The sequence below is a fragment of the Linepithema humile genome, chromosome 3 (genome assembly GCF_040581485.1).
Source record: "Linepithema humile isolate Giens D197 chromosome 3, Lhum_UNIL_v1.0, whole genome shotgun sequence".
Taxonomy (NCBI): Eukaryota; Metazoa; Arthropoda; class Insecta; order Hymenoptera; family Formicidae; genus Linepithema; species Linepithema humile.
Window position 1 is genome coordinate 14,532,710 of NC_090130.1, and position 23,231 is coordinate 14,555,940.

Genomic DNA, 23,231 nt, shown 5'->3' on the forward strand with positions numbered 1-23,231 from the left:
TATAATGTTATCACATAAATTAGATTAAAAAACATATTATTAATAATAATAATAAATCAATAAAAAAAATATAAAATGAAAATATAAATAAAAATATAAAAAATAATAAAAATATCGTCAAAAATAATAAAAATATAAATAAAAAATACAAAAAAAATTTTAAAAAATAAAAGTTTGTTAAAAAAATAAAATTAATATTAATATGAAATTAATATATAAAATTATTTTTATATTTATCTAATATTTTTTTAATTTATATAATATTTTTTTATTATGATATGGCCTCTTCCGCCCTGGCCACCACTCGGTCCCCACCCACCTCTGCCACCCCATCCACCTCTGCCGCTCCATCTACCTCTGCCTCCCCATCCACCTCTGCCTCCCCATCCACCTCTGCCACCCCATTCACTTCTTCCACCTCGCTGGTGATACCAGCGAGCGCGAGACTTTCCGCCTCCTCTCCTTTTTTCTAAAAAATAAGCACATTTACAGATAAGTACTATATTAAATAAAACAATCATGCATATAAATTAATCATTTAGTTACAAAAAATAAAAAAAAAAAATAATGTACCTCTTGTTTGTTCCTCTGGCTGCTGCTGCTCTTGGATATTTTCTGTGTTTGTATTTTGCTGCTGCTGCTGCTGCGTTGTTGCACCACTACTTATTAACAAATGCAGCTGCTGCTGCATTTGTACCAATTTTTCTTGTTGATGCAACATTTGTTGCATCAACTGTTGTACAGCAGCATCTTTCTCCTCCAGCGTCATACTTTCCACTCTTTGTGTCATGTCCTCTGCAAAAATTAATATATATTTATTAAATTAGTAATACATTTATGAGTTTAAAAAAATAAAAACTGTTATATATGTATAAGAGAGGAGAAAGAAACTAAAGATTAAACATTTTGCTAACAAAATAAATAACATGAAAAACGGTAGAAGAATTATGAGCTACAGCTAAATAATATGTGTTAACCTTTCTTATATTTACAAAATTGTCTTTAAGAATATAAACAGTTGACTATTCGACCATTCTCAATATACATAAAATTAAAAGAATCAGCAATTTTAATATTCAAAATACATAAAATTAAAAATTTTAATCTTTAAGCAAGATTTAATGTAAATTTTTTTAAAAAGCTATGCTACTTGAGAAACTTGCAACATAGAAACAATAGATTGAGATTAGCGATTATTGGAGTAACGTTATATTATAATAAAGATTCTCTATGTAAAATAGAGAAAATATTAGGAATAGGAATAAATATTAAATATTAGGAAAATCAAATTGGAATTATTTTATTTGAAATAAGATAACGAAATGTATTAATTATTCCTAATTCTTAACACATAATTCTAGTCATAATCAATCTAGTCATCACTCTTATGCCGTTTTTCATATTATTTAATTAAAAATTTTATTTTTAATTAATAAATAATAATAATTTATATCTCTTATGATGATTTTAATAATAATTTAATTTTCTACTTACGATCCATATTTCGCAATATTCTTCAAATTGACTTTTCCGTCAAGTGTATTAACTGATAAGGAACCGAAGGAACTAGTCTGATCTCTGTTTGTACGCGACTTATAAACACAATTGAGGACGCGGATCAACGAAATCGCTCTGCGCTCGAAATCGTGTAAAAATATCGTCTAAACGTCTCAAAATTAGAAAGTCGCAAAATTAATTTTTCTTAAACATAGGCTTGTAGAGAATGACGAGACGAAACTTTTTTCTATTTGCAGTTTTTTTGTTCGATGCTTATTTTTAATAATAAAAATAAAAAACTGAAAAATTTTTATTCCCAAATTCAATAAGATTTTAAGATATAAATCGTCGTAATTTTGCCAAATTTTGTTGAAATTGTTTAAAATTTGGTATACGCATGCAGTATAGTCTAGTGATGCCTACAAAACAATAAAGAGCTGAAAATCGCCTATTGTTTAATAATAATTAATTGCAAATTGAGGCCAATTGGTAACCACGTTTCTTTAGTTTCGCCGACAAAAAGTATCGAGGGAACTTGAAATTTGAAACAACTTCCAGTGAGACATTTGTTCCTCACTATTGAAGGAAGATTTCTGAAAATTTTCAGATCGATTCATTGCAAATTTGCGGAAATATGCATTTTATAAGAAAACATGCGACACCGTCGATGATAGGTCCGTGAGCGCTGAGCACCATCAGGCAGCATACTCGAAGTTCGGCTTTCAGTCACATATTTATAGATAAATAAAATATTACTAACATGTCTGCAAATGACATCACATATGTATAAAAGAAATATATAGAAAGATTAATGAAATGTGGTATAATAGGGCTCCTGGCGAAGGTCCACTAAAAAAACCTAACGCGCCGTTAGTGGAACCTCGAAGGTGGTGCGGAAGACCACTATTAATAATACTATTATAATTACTAATAAATACTATTATAATTACTAATAATACATTATTTTTACAATATTTTAACAAGAGTACAATAAATCTGACTGCATTTATAATATATGTTACCGTCTCCTCCACTCATCTCCATAGTACAGTAACTTTTGCTAATATGCAGTAGTTTAAAATAAATAATTAAAAATGGAATAAAATATATATATATATAATATGGCATATGGAGCATATATCATAGATTGTTGGTGTGAAAATTTTAATTATCTTTTATATAGAAATAATTCGTCTACATTTGACACGTTAAAATGTACACCGATCTCAGATTGAGATACTAGAGTGTACGAAAATTAAGTACATTATTGATCTCACTATTCGGATTCTCCGAATGTACGAATAGAAAATTATTGAACGGGAGAAAAAATATCAGGACGCGAGTGACTAATTGTAAGTTGGGAAATAATTAAAAATTTTACAGGTATGTAAAATCTTTCGAGTCGATAGACATAAATGCCAAAGCAAGCATGGCTAAACGAATAAGGCGAGTGGCAAGAACATAGTATATGTTAAATTTACACTTTGTTGCAATATTGCAAAATAACTTCATTTTTCTATTGACAATAGCAAATCTGAATTATTTCAAAAATTGTTAGTTTTAACATATGCGAATATTATTAATAAATATAAACTATTATTTTTTAAGCAAAAAAAAGATTATTTGATAATTTACACTGTTAGAAACAAATGCGGAAAAAAGAAAAGAAAGTTGCGAGAAGCAAATCTCGAACACGGGATTTTTCATATTCCAGCCACATGCCTTAGAAACACTTACTTAGCATTTATCGTCTGTTGCGTCGGCTCGGTGAAAGGGAGACGGCGTTCTCTTCCATTGGTCGACCGGGTCGAGCTCACACGGATAGGGTGACGTCATCGGTTCTCGGTTGTATTAGTGTGATGCCGCCGCTCGTTTCTGGCAGCATTGCTCGCGGCGCTCACGGTGACAATGGAGAGATGGGAAGAGTAGTGGCCCGCGGCGGAATGGCCGGGCGCATGTGTTATTAAGAAGACAAAAGAAAGTAGACTCTGGAAACTCGGTCTCAAGCGCTCGAGCATTTGTTTCGGGCCATCACTGTCGTCAGTCGTCATCAGTATACAATAGTGTTATCGTCATACTCATTCGCTTATCGTCCATGAGAGGATATATCCGCGAATTCGCGAGTTAAATGAATGCTGCTTTGTTTGATCACTATATATTATTATCACCGACCGCCGACGAGTCTCCCAGAGAACATCGCGTAATGAATAAATTCGCGTGTGTCACATTATAACAAAAAAAAGTAATATCTATCAAAAAATTACCTTTTTAAAAAAAAGGTAAAAAAAAGGCGCCAAGTACACGTTCTTGTCACAACCAAAACAAGTTATATTTTATTGCTTTTATTGCTTTATCTGTCCAAAAAATTGTCGTACATATTTAGAACCTTTCCAAAAAACCTGTCGTATATATCTAACCAAAACAAAAATTATATTTTATTGCTTTATCTATCAAAAAAATTGTCGTACATATTTAAAACCTTTCCAAAAAACCTGTCGTATATATCTAATAACCAAGTAGGACTAAAGAACTATGAAAAAAGTTGTTAACTATTTCTATAAAATTCTTCTATAAAACTCTTGTACATAAAGCTGTCGTATATATTAACCAAAAAAATTGTACTTTTAAAAAAAGTTGTATATACCAAATAAAACTTCGCTATATATTCTGCCTATAAAAGAGGTGATATCAGAAAATGACGCCAAGTTTAAATATACTTTTAAAAAAAGTTGTATATACCAAATAAAATTTCGCTATATATTCTGCTTATAAAAGAGGTGATATCAGAAAATGATGCCAAGTTTAAATAAAAAACCTTTCCAAAAAAGTTGTATGTATATATTATTCTATAAAACTCTTCTATAAAACTCTTGTACATAAAGCTGTCGTATATATATAAAAAACAAAAAATTAAAATAAAAAAATATAAAAAATTTAATCAAAATAAAAAAATATTTATTATAAAACGCAAAAAAACTTGGCGCTGCTACACTAAACTACATGTTAATTTCATTGCTTTATAATACTTTGTGGTGTAGCAGTGCCAAGTTTTTTTGCGTTTTATAATAAATATTTTTTTATTTTGATTAAATTTTTTATATTTTTTTATTTTAATTTTTTGTTTTTTATATATATACGACAGCTTTATGTACAAGAGTTTTATAGAAGAGTTTTATAGAATAATATATACATACAACTTTTTTGGAAAGGTTTTTTATTTAAACTTGGCATCATTTTCTGATATCACCTCTTTTATAGGCAGAATATATAGCGAAATTTTATTTGGTATATACAACTTTTTTTAAAAGTATATTTAAACTTGGCGTCATTTTCTGATATCACCTCTTTTATAGGCAGAATATATAGCAAAGTTTTATTTGGTATATACAACTTTTTTTAAAAGTACAATTTTTTTGGTTAATATATACGACAGCTTTATGTACAAGAGTTTTATAGAAGAGTTTTATAGAAATAGTTAACAACTTTTTTCATAGTTCTTTAGTCCCACTTAATTATTAGATATATACGACAGGTTTTTTGGAAAGGTTCTAAATATGTACAATTTTTTTGATAGATAAAGCAATAAAATATAATTTTTGTTTTGGTTAGATATATACGACAGGTTTTTTGGAAAGGTTCTAAATATGTACGACAATTTTTTGGACAGATAAAGCAACAAAAGCAATAAAATATAACTTGTTTTGGTTGTGACAAGAACGTGTACTTGGCGCCTTTTTTTTACCTTTTTTTTACCTTTTTTTTAAAAAGGTAATTTTTTGATAGATATCACTTTTTTTGTTATAATTTTGACTATAAATTGAAACTAATTTAGGATACTCAGAACAGAAATATTAAATTTTGAGCTATTTAATTTCATTTTATTAGACAAATCATACAGTAAAGTCTCAAAACAGTTGTCACATAAGGCATAATAATAATTGGTATAATTGTATAAATTTGTTCAATTTTACCACACATTCTGTCAAAAAAAGTACATGTTTCAAGACATTAGTGTATAATTTGTCTAAAATAAATAAAATTAAATAGCTCAAAGTTTAATATTTCTGTTCTGAGTATCCTAAATTAGTTTCAACAATATTTATTTCCAGTCAATTTTATATAATTCCAGTTTAATAATTTGTGTTTATTATAATGTTTCTTATTTTCTATGGATTTCTTATTTACTATGATAAATATTTTGTATGGATAAATATTCAATAATATACCTAAAATACGATCTGAACATTTTCTTAATTCTCTGCCCACACTGTAATGTGAAAAAATTTTCTTAATTCTCTGCCCACACTGTGACGTGAAAATAATTTTGTTGTCAACCATAGCGTTAACTACAGAAGGTGACTTATGCTATATTTAAAAAAAAATATAATTTTGACTATAAATCAGAACAGAAATATTAAACTTTGAGCTATTTAAGTTTATTTATTAGACAAATCATACACTAAAGTCTCAAAACAATTGTCACATAAGGCATAATAATAATTGGTATAATTGTATAATTGATATAATTGTATAAATATAAATTTTTTCAATTTTACCATGCTTTCTACATCTTCTTCAAAAAAAGTACATGTTTCGAGATATTAGTGTATGATTTGTCTAAAATAAATAAAATTAAATAGCTGAAAGTTTAATATTTCTGTTCTGAGTATCCAAAATTAGTTTTAACAATATTAATAATTTCCAGTCAATTTTATAATAATTAAAAAAAATATAGCATAAATCGCCTTTTGTAGTTCCATCACAATGTGGATAGAGAATTAAGTGTAAGAGAATGTTTAAATCATATTTCAGATATATTATTGTGAATTTTATTTATCCATAGACAAAAAAATTATACACATAAACTCGACAAGAAATCTTGCAATACACAAAATAAAATTGACTGAAAATGATAAATATTGTTAGAACTAATTTAGTATACATAGAACAGAAATATTAAACTTTGAATATTTAATTTTATTTATTTTTATATATTTAATTTTATTTATTTTATATATTTAATTTTACTTATTTTAGACAAATCATACACTAAAGTCTCTAAACAATTGTCACATAAGACAGTGATAAATGTTATGATTGTATTTAATTGTTGTACCATATATTCTGTCAAAAAAGCACATGATTCAAAACTTTAGTGCATGATTTGTTTAAAATAAATAATCAAAGTTTAATATTTCTGTTCTATGTATACTAAATTAGTTCTAACAATATTTATCATTTGCAGTCAATAATTAAGTCGTGGCGGAATAAGCAAAAGCGGAATATCCGTAACTAATAATTATTACAATTAAATATTGCGTATTATTACATTTTTTAATATTTTTATATTAACCAGTCAAATTTTATTTGTGTATTACAAGCTTTCTTGTCGAGTTTGTGTTTATTAATATTATAATTAAAATTTGCGTATTATTACATTTTCAATTATTATATTAACCAGTCAATTTTAATTTATGTATTACAAGATTTCTTGTCGAGTTTGTGTTTATTATTAATAATTATTATCAATTATTGTATTAATTTTATGAAAAACATTAATCTGATAGTAATGATAATAACCAAACATTTTTATATTACACCAAGCGAAGTATTGCACAAAAATTTTCGTGTTACACCAAGCGAAGTATGCGCAAAAATTAAAATTGACTGGAAATTAATAAATGTTGAAACTAATTTAGGATCTGACAAAAAGCACATTAGTATTGTCTAATATATATATTAAACGCGAACATTCTCTGTTGTTTCTTTATAAAATCACACCTCAATAACCAAAAACTCTGTGTAAAATCAACACATATATATATATACATTTATACACTTATTTCACTTAATACGAATTTCTAACAAATTTAGTCACTCGCACTACACTGCTCTGGATAAGTACTCTTAAGTATGCATAGTGCAAATGGCCAAATTTGTTAGACCGAATTCACTATAATTACTTTTTTTTTATTTTAACACTTTCTGAACTGAAAGGTTATGTAAATGCCAAACAAACGTAAGCGCGCGCCGCGCGGCTTCTCAGCGCCATCAGCGCACCTAACGTCAGAAACTTGCAGATTCCACCATCTGCACAAAGTACACTTTCTGTCCACTAATTATCTAACTACAGAATACTGAGAGTGTACACTTCTGCATTTTAAGATCGAAAAAAATTTTTTTTATGAAGAATACTATTATTTTTGATATACACTATCTTTATTCGTCTCCACAACACGTTATATATACATTTTACGTCCGATACTAATATATAAATGTAATTAATATATACATCAAAACTGCGAGCTGACAGGTCTGAGCGCCGCCATGTTAGAAAATGTTGATGACGCTGACCAATAAGACACGAGCGACATACATCTCAACGCGACATCCTAGCGAGATGATTTTCTAGATTTCTCGACTTTAAATGCATATATTTATTTTTATAAAGCACACAGAGCAAAAACAAGCAGACTTTTCTTATGTAATTTGGGTATGCGCTATCGATTGAGCCTATTGCCAACTCAATCGGCTCAGCCGTTATCGAGATCCGATAATCTCGGCTCGTCTCAACTTTCGGGCTCGCGTAAAGATACACGGTCGGTCTTGCGCTACGCGTGAACTTGGCGCGAGACACTACCGTGTCTCTTGATATTTAAACACGTGTTCGCATCACAGTGCAACGCAAATAATCCAGACAGCATCCATAAAAAATTTTAGCGGAGATGTTGACAAAAAGAAAAAATACAAAGAGTATTGCAATGGAAACATAAGCGGGATATGTACAGCAAGGATGCACTTTGTGGAAAGTGAGTAATAATATTAATTTCTATATTACACAGATTGTCAGATAGTTTTATATTTTTTTCTATATAAATATTATATATATATATATATATATATATATTAATATGTCAATAATATATTTGTAATCGATTTTGAATGTTTCTTTTCTGAATTTATATACAATATTTATCAGTCTCGGCACATAAATAAAAAATATTTTTTACAAAACTCTTGAAGTACTTTTAATTTAACAGAAGCTTTTTCTATTTATATAAACTATATATAAGAACTATTTGATTTTTGTGCCGATTGGAATGTATTGTGTTTTATATATGTACTTCACATGCTTTGTATTGTTTTTTTTGTCACGACGACAAATAGGCCAGAGCTGTTTTATAAGACTTCAGACATAAGACAGTATTGTGCGTCACGTGTTTTAAAGTAATGCACAATACTGTCTTATGTCTGGAATCTTACAAGACAGCCATTCTGCTTAGGCCCATAGTCGTATACTATACGTTATTGACAACAAAAAATTAATAATAAATTATAATAAAAAATATTTATTTTTGTACATTAACAAATATTAAATGTGTAGACACGCAAGAGAAAGCTACAGAACGAATACTGAAAGAAAGAAGAATAAATATTCCGAAGCATCTTATGACTGATACTACGACTGATGTCGACAGCGATAATACTAATGTTCAGCAGCCGACAAATAAAAAAAGCGAACAGGAACGTCAAAAAAATATGACGAACATATTGAGGAAAAAATTAATTGCTTCCGAAGCTGCATCAGTACTGAAAGAACAAAATTTAAATCGTATTAATGTATCAGCATCTGTTGAGACGAGATGCAACGAGAACCGGTAAATACCACTGCTCATATGTAGAAGAAACTTGTAATTGTGAAATAATGCTTATAACATTTTTTCAGTTACCTAAAAGGATGAACGTAACACTTGAAAAAACACCAGATGAAAAAAAGGGCCTTCCAAAGATGCAGACAAGGTAAATTACAAATACGTACATTTGAAATTCTTTCCAAGTAGATACAACAACTTTGCATACGAATTTGATATGAATCGGAAAAGGAGAAAAGCATGTAATAATTGAAATATGTCTTTATGAAATGTTAAATTGTTATGTAAATAGTATAAAATAGTCTAATAGTTCAAAAAATAGTCAAAAAATCGTGAAATTGTTAATAACAAATCGGAGAACTTGTTTAAAGCGCGTGAAACTGTTCAAAATTGTTTTACAATGTTTACCGAAATGTTATGCATTGTCAGATAATTTCCTGATTTATAAACTACTTTTTCATTCTTAAAATACTTCTCAATTGCCAAAATACAATTTTTTAAACATTTAAAATGTTTTTAAAAGTATTATGCGTTTTTTAAACTTTTAATTTTAAATTTTTCCATTTTTTAGACGACTTGCCGATGTTGTACACAAAATTTTTACGATCGAAATCTTTTTAAAGTTGTTCAACAGTTTCATGTGTTTTAACAAATTCTTTGTTTTTTGTAACATTTTTCCGTTTTTTGGACAATTTTCTTTACTTTTTAAATGTATTATTAATATAACAATTGTAAGTTTGTAAAAATATTGTTCCAGCTTTTATATGTTTTTATGCTTTGAATTTCAAAATGTTGGATTATAGCTGGACACCCTTTTGTATAGAAATCAATATATAAATAATGTTTTATATTTAATATACTATTCAATATAATATTTTATACGTTTTACAGTGTTTAATATTAATACATTTATTGCAATCATTTTCAGATGTTAATGGAAAAAGATCAAAAAATTGATTATTTGCAAAACGTCTTTTGCAAGTCGAAAAGTTGCTGGAGAGCGAGCAGGCAGAAAAAAAGGAATTGTTCTCCTGAATTTAGAAGTTGAATTTAGAATTGCAAAAAACCGTTATTAATCAGTTCGCAGCCGCACAAAGTAAGTTATACTTTTATATACAAATTTATTGTATTCTATTTACAATTACTAACATTTGACATGATTCCTTGTTTTGTTTCTCAAAATAGCTTCAATTTCCGATTTAAATGCTGAAATAAAAAGCACAGCGAAATCCGCAGGAAAAGAATGCGCCGACGTGCTAGGAAAAATCGACGATGAAAAGGTAAAGCAATTTATGAAAAATGATACGTAGTTTGTTACTGTTATGAGCATATATAAAAATGGAAAGGATTAAATGCTTATACATTTGAATCCTGGTTTCAGTTGAAAAAGGTGAATAGAAATGGAAAGGATTAAATGCCTATACATTTGAATCCTGATTTTAGTTGAAAAAGATGGATAGAAATGGAAAGGATAAATCCGGATCGAAATCAGGATTCAAATGTATAGGCATTTAATCCTTTCCATTTCTATCCATCTTTTTAAGCAGGGTTGTGAAGTCTTTCAAGAAAGCATTGTAATTCTTAATCTTCTCATAACCATGATAAATAGCAATCATGAATATGTTTTTTGGATAATCTGCCAATGAACAGAGAATGGGATAAACGTGACTTCGTGAGCTTTTACTTAATGGTAGACCGTCAATATTTACTAATAGCTCAATCTTTTCTAAAACATCGCCAATTGAAGCACTTAATTTTTGAAGTGCACTTTCTAATCCCAAATAGGAATATGTTCCTGATTCCATATTCTTAAGAATAATGTGACGAGGAGTATTAAAAAATGTTCTTGGATCATTCGGTAAGTTTGAGTGCTCTAGATACGGTAATGTTTTAAGCATTTTTAAAAGATCTCCCATAGCTACATGCGTTATGTTATATTTATGTGCCCACGAACGTAATTTATATGAAAATTCTACTGGAATATCATTATTTTCATTTAAGTGAACATCTTCATCGTTATTGATAGGTATTGGGACATTGATCTCATCATTGGTATTAATTTCTTCTGGAACTTCATCTGTATTACAATTTGTAATATTTATACGTACCTCATCTGGTGGTTTTGGCATTTCATTATCAGAAGTGTCAGATAATTCTCCGTTATATGGAAAAATCTGTGCTTGAACGTTTTCCAAAGTATCACTCACATTTTCCCTTAAAACTTCCAAACACATTTGTGTGCCTTGTGCTACTTTTCTGTAGAAAGTCGTATTTGAACGCTTGCGTTTCATCGTATGTTTTAATAACTTATTTAATTTTTTTATGCTTTCTTTAATGATGTAATTTTTTTATAGAGGCGGTAACGAACTAAATATTTCAATGATGTAATGAATTTTTTAGGTTAGTCTTAATCAATAAAAAACAGAAAATGCGTATGCACAAAAATGTACAATATGAATGTACAAAGAATATTCGGTGGATATTTAATGAATATTCAGCGAACATTCAAGTAACATTCAGAGAATATCCAGTGAACATTCATAAGTACTGTGCGGTATATTGAGCATGTTCTGTGAATGATCTGAAAAGATATCACCAGAGTATGTATCATAGAGAACATTCAAAACCTGCATATTCATAAAACATTCATAGAACAATCTTTGGGAATGTTCTTTATTAGTCATAACTGGAACGTTCTATTAATGTGCGTAGAACATTCAATAGAAATATTCCTTTTCAGAATATATTTAGAATATAAATAGAACGTTCAGAGAATGTCTTGTGCTATCTGGGTTTATACGTAAACTATAATAGATGCAAAAATACTCGCATATTAAACACGAATGCAAGCTAAACAGTAAAAACAATCTTTTCATCTATAATTTGAGAAGACTATAGTTATGAACCGTCGCAAGAAAGTGTGCAAATTGTAATCTTGAATTTTAGAGTACAATTTACGAAAAATTACGACATAATGTAAAATGAACAAAGATATACATTTTCAATTAACAATCTAACATATATAAAGGAAAGGCTCAAATGATAGCTATCACATAATATAATAGAAGAGCATTGAGAGCCGTCGCGGGATGTTAGTGCGGAATTTTAATTTTTCTTAAAGAAATTAATTTATTAGTCTACGTGAGACAGTTAACTTTGTACACCGATTTCTGGTTCGAGATACTTAAAGTGTATGAAAATTTTAGTACATTGTTCTCACATATGGAGAATCAGTACATACTTAATCAATAGACCATGTTATTTCATAATCGGGATATGATGCTATTATTTTTCCATCGCAATACAAATATTTGTTTTTTTAACAAGCTTGCCAATCTTTTTACCAAATGTGGAAAATCAAATGATGCGTAATATTTTTTTTCATTATGTATAAAATATGTCTTATCTGAGTGCACACCAAGTTGAGCATAAACGCTTTGATTAGATGGATCTTGATCGCACGTTATAAGTCGTACATTAGCACCCGTTTTGCTCAATCTATCTAAGCATTCTTTCATTAAAATCACTATTTCTTCCGCTTTTATACATTTTCCTGGGAGAAAATATGTTAGCGGTTGACGCCATGGATGAGGCGCATTTATACTATCCACACAAAATACAAATACGCATTTTGTCCTTTCACTTTTCCTTCCCAAGATCAACGAGTCCTTCTATTTGATCCAGACTAAATGAGTATTCTTCATATGATTTTATATACATTTCATCCCATTTTAAAGCACAAACTCTTTGTTCTACAGGCAACTTTGAAATTTTTTCCTGCAATTTGCGGAATATAACATCACAAAATCCTGGCATTATATTAAATTCTTCGTGCCATCTTCTAATAGTTCGTTCTGCAGGAAAATTGCAACCTACCTTTCGTAAACGACGCAATGCAGATGCCGAATAATAAAAAAGCTGTTTCGAAAGAGTTTTTTCTTCCTCTGTATATGCCGCATGTGAAGTATGGTGTTGTAAATTAATCATTGCTTTTGCAACGAGATGCAGATTTTGTTCATTAATTAAATTTTGTATTTTTTTTTTATTTATTTTTTTTTTATTTATTTTTTTTTTTTTTTTTGGTTCTTTGCGACGTTGTGAACGCAATTTTAAACGCTTTATAGTCTGCCGCAAACGAATATTTTCACGTTTTAAACTTTTAATTATCTTTTCTGGATTATATTCTTCTTCACAATTTTCTGTCATTAACAGATCACACTTATCAATGTTTTCATATCTTACAGGTTCTAAATGCATCCATTCTGTAATACCTTCCTCTTCTAATGATTTGTCAAAATTTAATTTTGCTGGAAGATAAGTTTGTTTGAATCGATCTAATAATTGATTATTTATTTTATCATTATGTTTGATATTAAATGATGTTCCTGCAATTGCGTTATTATATGTATTTTCTACTTCTTCCATTTCTTTTATTTGGTTTTATTCTTTTTTTGCTCTTTGCATCTCTTCTATTTCCATAGCTGCCTCAGATTTTTCTTCTAAATTTATCAAATCATTAAATCGAATTGGCACAGCATCGCGTTTTAATGTTTTCTTGCCTTCTCCCTTAAATGAGTTAGCATTAAATGATCTGCACACAGACCAGCACGACGATATGAATTGACAGTCCATTTTTCTAATTTAATATTCCCTAAAATAAAGTAATGAAAAACGATTGACAAATAGTAAATATTTTGAAAGTACTTTCAAAACATAATTATTTTATTTTCAAATAATAAATGAGATAATAATTGAGGGCGCGCATCAAAGAACTCGCTCTGCGCTCAAATCGTGTAAAAGTATTGTCTAAACGTCTCAGAGCATGAAAATTTTGAAAGTCGCAAAATTAATTTTTTTTAAATATAGACTTGTAGAGAACGACGAGACGAAACTTTTTTCTTTTTGCAGTTTTTTTGTTCGATGCTTATTTTTAATAATAAAAATAAAAAACTGAAAAATTTTTATCTCTAAATTCAATAAGATTTTAAGATATAAATCGTCGTAATTTGGCCAAATTTTATTGAAATTGTTTGAAATTTGGTATACGCATGCAGTATAGTCTAGTGATGCCTACAAAACAATAAAGAAGCTGAAAATCGCCTATTGTTTAATAATAATTAATTGCAAATTGAGGCCAATTGATAACCATGTTTTTTTAGTTTCGCCGACAAAAAGTATCGAGGAAACTTGAAATTTGGAACAACTTCCAGTGATACATTTGTTCCTCACCACTGAAGGAAGATTTCTGGAAATTTTTAGATCGATTCATTGAAAATTTGCGGAAATATGCATTTTATAAGAAAACATGCGACGCCAGCAATGATAGCTTTGTGAGCGCTGAGCACCATCAGGCAGCGTACTCGTCGTTCGGTTTTTCAGGACTCGATTTTATAATAATTTTTTACAACTTTAACTATTGTTATTTGTTAAATTACTATCGTCCTAAAAACCGCGTCTCTGGAGTGTATGTGAAATATTTCGAAATAATAATAATAAAAGTATTTAATTAAGAAACCGTATAAATAATAGTTCATCATTTCGATATTTCGTGAGAAGTGAGCGATTGTTCAAATGTATAACCATTAAAAAATCATTATAAAATCGAGTCCTGGAAATCCGAACGGCGAGTACGCTGCCTGATGATGCTCAGCGCTCACAAAGCTATCATTGCCGGTGTCGCATGTTTTCTTATAAAATGCATATTTCCGCAAATTTTCAATGAATCAATCTGAAAATTTCCAGAAATCTTCCTTCAGTAGTGAGGAACAAATGTATCACTGGAAGTTGTTCCAAATTTCAAGTTCCCTCGATACTTTTTGTCGGCGAAACTAAAAAAACGTGGTTACCGATTGGCCTCAATTTGCAATTAATTATTATTAAACAATAGGCGATTTTCAGCTTCTTTATTGTTTTGTAGGCATCGCTAGACTATACTGCATGCGTATATCAAATTTCAAACAATTTCAATAAAATTTGGCCAAATTACGACGATTTATATCTTAAAATCTTATTGAATTTGGAGATAAAAATTTTTCAGTTTTTTATTTTTATTATTAAAAATAAGCATCGAACAAAAAAACTGCAAATAGAAAAAAGTTCCGTCTTGTCAATCTCTACAAGCCTATATTAAAGAAAATTAATGTTGCGACTTTCAAAATTTTCATGCTCTGAGACATTTGGACAATACTTTTACAGGATTTCAAGCGCTGGGCGAATTCTTTGATCCGGGCCGTCAATTCTATTGGCCGGAGCACAGACTTTTGCATAAAGCATAACGCATAAGCATAAGGAAATTGATTGGTCCATTTCCTTATGCATTTGCTTATGCTTATATATAGACCAATCAATTTCCTTATGCTTATGCGTTATGCTTTATGTAAAAGCTTGTGCTCTCGGCTTATCTATCTGTTACGCTCGGTCGACCCACTGAACTTATTTTTAGCCGAGCGCGCGTCACACAGGTACAGCGTTTCGTGTGTGCGTGAGATGTGCTTGGGCTCGAAATCCCGCTGATCTTATCCGCACGCGCTTATATTGTACTTTATTTAACTATTCTTTAATGTTTTTTTTATAAACTTTTTATATCAAAAAGTTTAATTTTTTGTGAAATCTTTACATATTCAGCAAGCACTAAAATACATATTGATGCGCGAAAGATGCCGAGATCACCTCTCTATTGGGCAATATATAATTACCAGGAAAATATCAGAATAACAAAAGTCTTAATTTATTTTATCCATAAATTCTTAATACGTTCTTTAGCCTATTAAAAATCAAATATCAAATAACTTTGCTCCACAAGATATCAAAACTCGAATTAAGAGTATCATTTTTAAATCATTTTGTAAACAAATTTAAGATTGCTACTTTTACTTATACATTCGACAGCAAAATTAAAGTATCACTCATTCTGCTCTCTAAAAACAGGCAAATTTCGAAAGAGTGTAACTTTGTCAAAAATGATCATAATGAAATATTCCATATTCAAATTTTAAATTTGAAATCTTTACTTTTCAGATTGGTACTTTATTAAACAAGTTACTGATTTTTTACGAAACTATACGGATACAAATAAACAATGCAAAATGCGTTAAATTTCAAAATTTTTGTATGAACTTTGCAAAGTTCCATGACATAAATTAAAAATTGCACACAAATGCGGTTTATAGCTTTTGAAAGTGTTAATATTGAAGCAAAAATGATTTTTTTTACTTTAACATTGATTAATTTGTTGAAAAAATTGCACAACGTTCAAACGAATAAATTAAAGGTAAAGATTTATGCTTTCAAATAATGTAAACCGCATTTGTATGCGATTTATAAATCACGCATTGGAACTTCTCAAAGTAAAAAATTTTAAAATTTGACGCATCTCTATTTGTATTTAATGTAGCTTTGTAAAAAATCAGTAAGTCATTTACTAAAATACCGATCAAAAGTAAAGCTTTCAAGTTGTAAAATGCTTCTCAGAACATTTTATTATGCCTACTTTTGACGAAGTTATAAATTCTCTTGAAATTTGGAGGGCAGAATGGGTAATGCTTTAATTTTGCTGTTAAATGTGTATACATCAACACATTATCATTGGATATATTTATATCATTTAAAGAAACATTTCTTATTTTTATAAACACGATTTCAAAAATATGCAAAAGTATGCTTTTAAAAAATAACTTATAAACAAAACTTACCACTGTTGCGTATCTATAATTTTTGTCTTGCATCTTGCTTTGATGGAAATCTAAATAAATGTGAACCTGTAGTATATTGTCCGTTACGACAGTTTTTATAAGCACATTTATCATAAATTGTTTCCATTGTCCACTGATCATTTATTATACTTTATTTAATAAATGTTAAATATGTTTCATAAACTTTTTAAATATAAAACTAAAAAACTATATAAATTAAAGGATAAAGTTCCGATTAGCGGAACCTTTCGATTTTTTTGAAACTACACTATTTTTTGTATTTTTGCACGTTGATTACAAATATGATAATGAAAATCGCCGACAAGGTCATTTTCAAGGTCAAAGCATTAAAAAACTAAAAAAATATCACTTTTTTAACATTATTTCAATAAATATTGACGTAACAAACAAATGTTTAAAATAAAAGTTGTAGTTCTTGTAAAAATACATTATTTATGTTCTATGCATTTTTTGTGTAAAACTGATAATTTTCGAGAAAATTGACGTTAAAGATTAAAAACTTTGGTAAACAGGTAGGCCTTAGCTTGCATGCGCATGCCGTTCAAGAATATAGCGGCGTGTGTGTGTATACAATTTATGTATATTTATTAAATCTTTGCCTTGCTAAAAATCTAATGAGTCTACAATATACTAAAAATATTAGATACTGAAAAGATTAGCAAGACCCCTACGCAAGGTGAAGAGCATATTGTGTTTGAAAGTTATTTTAAACTTCTATAATAGTGACTAGCCATGTGATAGGCGGAGGGAGAGGCAGAGCCCCTCCCCCCTGCACCCCCCTCCCCGCCTGCGCTTTCTGCCCCCTCGGGGGGGCTTTGCCCCCCTCAACCCTCCTTTTTTCGTCCCCCCAAACCCCTCCTACCTGTTTACCAAAGTTTTTAATCTTTAACGTCAATTTTCTAAAAAATTATCAGTTTTACACAAAAAATGCATAGGACATAAATAATGTATTTTTACAAAAACTATAACTTTTATTTAAAACATTTTTTTGTTACATTAATATTTCTCGAAATAATCTCAAAAAAGTGATATTTTTTCACTTTTTCTGACCTTGTTTTGACCTTGAAAATGACCTAGTCGGCAATTTTCATTATCATATTCGTAATCAGCGCGCCAAACTACATAAAATAGTGGAGTTTCAAAAAAATCGGAGGGTTCCGCTAATCGGAACTCCACCCAAATTAAATAACAATTAAACAAAAATAAAAGAAAATATAAAAACAATATTTTATAAAACGATAATATTGCAAAATGAGAAATGTGAAATGAAGTTGCACGGTAACACACAGACTTTCCGTTGCACACTGACTATGAGCGTAGCGTATTTATCTCAATTTTTACCGAGATGCTCGCTGCTTACTTGTTTTGCTAGGACAGTGCTCGGAATTTGTTGAACATTTCAGCCGATTTCCGCGGTATACCCCTTTTTTTGTCTCTATACCGCGCTTGCTGCAGCCGCTAGGGTCAACGCTGCCGAGCGTTAGGAGCGGCACTATTTAATTATGAGTGGATTCTTCTCCCTATTTATTAAAATTTTTAAAAATTTATTAAAATTTTAAAAAATTTGTTAAAATTTATTAAAAATAAATTTATTATTAAATTTATTAAGTGAAAATATTTCAATAGATTTCCACGTCACCCATGAGGTACTAATGCTGACGCGTTTTTTTAAAAGTGGTTTTTCCAGTAGATCCGCTCCACTGAAGATAAAAATGCGTCAGCATTAGTACCTCATGGATGATGTGGAAATCTATTGAAATATTTTCACTTAATAAATTTAATAATAAATTTATTTTTAATAAATTTTTTAAAATTTTAATAAATAGGGAGAAGAATCCACTCATAATTAAATAGTGCCTCCTAACGCTCGGCGGCGTTGACCCTAACGGCTGCAGCGAGCGCAGTGTGGAGAAGAAAGAAGGCGTATACCGCGGAAATCGGCAGAAATGTTCAACAAATTCCGAGAACTGTGTTAGGAGATTGTTTTATAAAACTATAATCTCTCTCAGGACTGTCGATGATATATATATATACTGTAAGTCACAAAATTATTCGCTCAGTCGAGAATGCAACAAAAATGAATGAAATAATGAGACAACAAAGGACTTTTTGAAATTTTTTAATTTGGAAATACATAATTTACAGTTCAATATAACAGAATTGTAAAAAAATTTGGAACATTGTGGTTTATAATTACAGAAAAACAGGTTATAACAATTCTTTACACGTTTCCACGTCACAAAATTATTCGCTCATTTTGTAGAAATCATTATTTTAATAAAATTTATACTTAGTGAGATATCCTTTTTGTTTTATAGCTTCGGCAAGTCCTTTTGGCATCGATCCTACTATTTTTTTTCAAATAATTGCTGTTTATTTTTTGCCATTTCTTTTGTAATCTATTTTGCAACTCAGTTTTGCTTGTAATAGAATGTTTGCGAATTTTATCCGTAGTACTCTTTGAACTGTTTCGTGGGAAACTTCTTTTTCAGAGAAATTTTGAAGAAGTAAGTTTATTCGGGGAGCACTTATCTTCGGATTTTCTTTAACTTTCCTAACTTTAACTTTCCTAACCAATCCTTTATAAATCAGATATTGTCAAAAATTATTTTAAAAATGTTATTTATAAAAGATTGATAAATAAAAATATGCAACAAAAATGAATGAAATAATGAGACAACAAAGGACTTTTTGAAATTTTTTAATTTTGAAATTCATAATTTACAGTTCAATATAACAGAATCGTAAAAAAAATTTGAAACATTGTGGTTTATAATTACAGAAAAGCAGGTCATAACAATTCTTTACACGATTTCACGTCACAAAATTATTCGCTCACGCTATGAACCGACTAAAACAAATGCAGTTTACTAACTTCGATGGGTATTTGTTTCTGATTGTTGCTTAAGATAGTCAGTATAACATAGAAAAGCGTTTGCTCTTCTGAGAAATTTAATAATTTCTTTCTACCACGGCCTGTTTTATTTTCTATTCGTCCTTCTTCTTCGTATCGTTTAATAACGTATCGCGCCGTCAAATAACTTTTACGAACAATACTTCCAATTTCTCTTAAAGATTTACTATTTTTTCAATAAAAAATAATTAATTTCCTAACTTCAAGATTTGTTTTTTTGCTTTTTCTGCCCATGATAATGAATTATTGAAACGAGAAGTTATAAATGAAAATCGATGCTTACTGAATGCTTTTCTATGTTATACTGACTATCTTAAGCAACAATCAGAAACAAATACCCATCGAAGTTAGTAAACTGCATTTGTTTTAGTCGGTTCATAGCGTGAGCGAATAATTTTGTGACGTGAAATCGTGTAAAGAATTGTTATGACCTGCTTTTCTGTAATTATAAACCACAATGTTTCAAATTTTTTTTACGATTCTGTTATATTGAACTGTAAATTATGAATTTCAAAATTAAAAAATTTCAAAAAGTCCTTTGTTGTCTCATTATTTCATTCATTTTTGTTGCATATTTTTATTTATCAATCTTTTATAAATAACATTTTTAAAATAATTTTTGACAATATCTGATTTATAAAGGATTGGTAAGTACACAATTTTTAAACAGAGCAATTTTTAGGGTAGTCATATTTTAAAAAATAAACAAGTATTCGATCCGACCAATATAGTTTCAAGTTTTATGACACGGTTTTTTTCAATTGATATACAATATTTGTTTTAGAAAAAATTAAAGTCTTCCAGAACAAGCACACAAAATTTTGTGTATGTGTAGTGTTAAGAATATAGAATTAGATTTTAAAACTTAATTGTTAAATGAAACTTTGTGCAGTGCACACTTGCTTGCGGCGGTTCATGACTATAGTCCTCTCAAATTATAAATAAAAAGATTATTTTTACTGTCTAGCTTGCATTCGTGTTTAATATGTATTTTTACATCTATTATAGTTTACGTGTAAACGCCCAGCCCTGGCTTTTAATATTCAAAATAAGTTATTGGTCATTACTGTATAAAATATCTATAAAAGTTTATCATCTTTTTAAATATTAACAAAAATGCAATACTTTATTTACACACACGCACGCACACACACACACACACGAAATTATAGAAGTAATTTATTAAAATAATTTAAATGTACATTTTCAAATTACACAGGTTATTGAAAATAACTGATATTTTGCTAAATAAACTGTAAATGCAAAAATAAATGCTACAATACATGTATTTACAATACGTGTGTATTTATATTTCAAATCTGATTGATATACATAATCATGTTTTACAAGTATGCATTACCGACACTTTGTAGATATAGCACATATCGGAACCAAAAAGTCGTGGACATAGCACGGAAGAGACCCAAAAGATCGTGGACATTACCTACGGGATTTGTGGACATTGGCTACGTAGTTCAATGTGCACGTTTTGTGCACATAGAGGCGCTAGCCCACAGAACACGAAAAATGCGGGCATGTCCACTCTCAGTCTTCTCTCTGTTAAGCCTTGTGTCCACGATACTAGAACTCGGTCCGAGATCTCGGACTGAGGGAAAGTTACTAGAACTCGGATCATGTACACACTGCATTTGGATGCAAAACTCGAATAAGAAGCTCAAACGAAAAAATGCGATGCGTCCCATTTTTTGGTACGAGTTATTGCGAGTTATTAGATTTTACTAGTTTCTTTTACTATCTGTCAAGACAAAATATAAGATACTTATAGTGATACGAGATACTGTGAACAATATAAATAATATTTTAGTAAGTAATTATAGAATTGAAAAAATAAGAGAAATATAATTCTTAAATAAAATAAATTAATAAGATTAATAATTAATAAGATTTACATAAGTAGTTATTATTAGTTTTAATGCAGATTAAATTAGACATTAAAAATATATTATAACCTATATATACATATTATTTTTCAAGAAAAGTATAATAATATATAAAATTGATTTTCAGAAAAACTTCTTTTATAATAAAAAATGGATAATAAAGAAAATGTTAAAATTTTATTAATGTTATATCAACAACATTCTTGTTTATATGTTACAAAAAGTGTTGATTATCATAATCGTATGAAACGAGATCAAGCTTTACAGATAATCTGTAATCAGTACAAAGAATTAACAGGACAACCACTAACAACTGAAATTGCAAAAAAGAAATTAATAATTTAAGATCACAATATCTGGACCATCTAAATAAAATAAAAGATTCGAAATCAAGCGGTGCATCACTTGATGATATCTATAAACCAACTTGGCAATATAACATAGATCAGAAAATCATCGTAAAGAATCGTAACTCGATTACAACGCTAACTATATTCAGCCAAGTATAAATATTATTGTTCGAGGACTCGGACCGAGATCTCGGATTGAGTTCTAGCATCGTGGACACAAGGCTTTATAACTACCGATGTTAGATGCCGTGTAAACGCTATTTTACGACGAAGTAACTACATCGATGTAATAACCACAGATATCTATATTATAACTAGATCGCTAACTTGCTTTAAATACATAGGGCGGTATTCATAGTCCGTTTTTATATTCAAAATCGTCTTAAGCACGGACAGTGATGCGATCTTTCCCACAGCGGTCCCGGCTCGGCTGTGCTCGGCTGCCTCACACAACCTTACAGAAGCGCTACGTCACGTATCCGTGTGCACACGGATACGTGACGTAGCGCTTCTGTAAGGTTGTGTGAGGCAGCCGAGCACAGCCGAGCCGGGACCGCTGTGGGAAAGATCGCATCACTGAGCACGGACTTATATTCGCTCTCTTCGTCACACATAGATTGTGTCTGACGAAGAGAGCGAATATAAGTTTGTACTTAAGATCTTGAATATAAGAACGGACTATGAATACCGGCCATAGCCCCAAAATCTATGTACTAAACTTTCGCGCATGCGTAACATTGGTAGACAGCGTAGACAATAATTATTGGTTGATGTTATGTATAATCTGTACACATATAAGTATGAAACTTGTATATATAATATTATAATAAAATTTTAAAGTAATATGCAACTTTTCTCATCTTTTAAGTAAAAAATTAGCTCCTAAAAATAAAATAATGTAAAAAATATTCTTAAAATATGCAGTATATTAAAAAACAGACAAAATCAAAAATGTTTATAGTAAAGATATATAATTTTTAAGATAAAAAGTTAAATATTTAAAACAATTATTTTAGCTATATTTAGTTAGCAATGTTTACACAATTATAAAGTAATAATGCAATTTTGAAAGAAATTTAATAAAGATTTAATATCTTTATATAAAAAAGAAACATTTGTTAAAAAAAAACAATATATATTTTAATAAAAAATAAATAAATAAATATATATATATATACACACACATATATATTAGTATACACACA

General features: G+C 29.4%; 2 protein-coding genes across 2 annotated transcripts; one reads left to right on the forward strand and one right to left on the reverse strand.

Moving 5' to 3' along the window:
• Window positions 1-271: 271 nt before the first annotated feature.
• LOC136998972 (putative uncharacterized protein DDB_G0291608) lies at window positions 272-1,501 on the reverse strand. The gene is made up of 3 exons (XM_067352361.1): window positions 1,495-1,501; window positions 574-795; window positions 272-462 (listed from the first exon to the last, which is right to left on the reverse strand). The coding sequence occupies exons 1-3, from the start codon at window positions 1,499-1,501 to the stop codon at window positions 272-274; spliced, it is 420 nt and encodes a 139-aa protein (XP_067208462.1).
• A 2,237-nt stretch (window positions 1,502-3,738) lies between these two features.
• Window positions 3,739-23,228, forward strand: LOC136998767 (uncharacterized). The gene is made up of 6 exons (XM_067351949.1): window positions 3,739-8,306; window positions 8,882-9,155; window positions 9,224-9,297; window positions 10,078-10,245; window positions 10,335-10,429; window positions 21,149-23,228. The coding sequence occupies exons 1-3, from the start codon at window positions 8,291-8,293 to the stop codon at window positions 9,237-9,239; spliced, it is 306 nt and encodes a 101-aa protein (XP_067208050.1). The 5' UTR covers window positions 3,739-8,290; the 3' UTR covers window positions 9,240-9,297; window positions 10,078-10,245; window positions 10,335-10,429; window positions 21,149-23,228.
• Window positions 23,229-23,231: the final 3 nt, after the last annotated feature.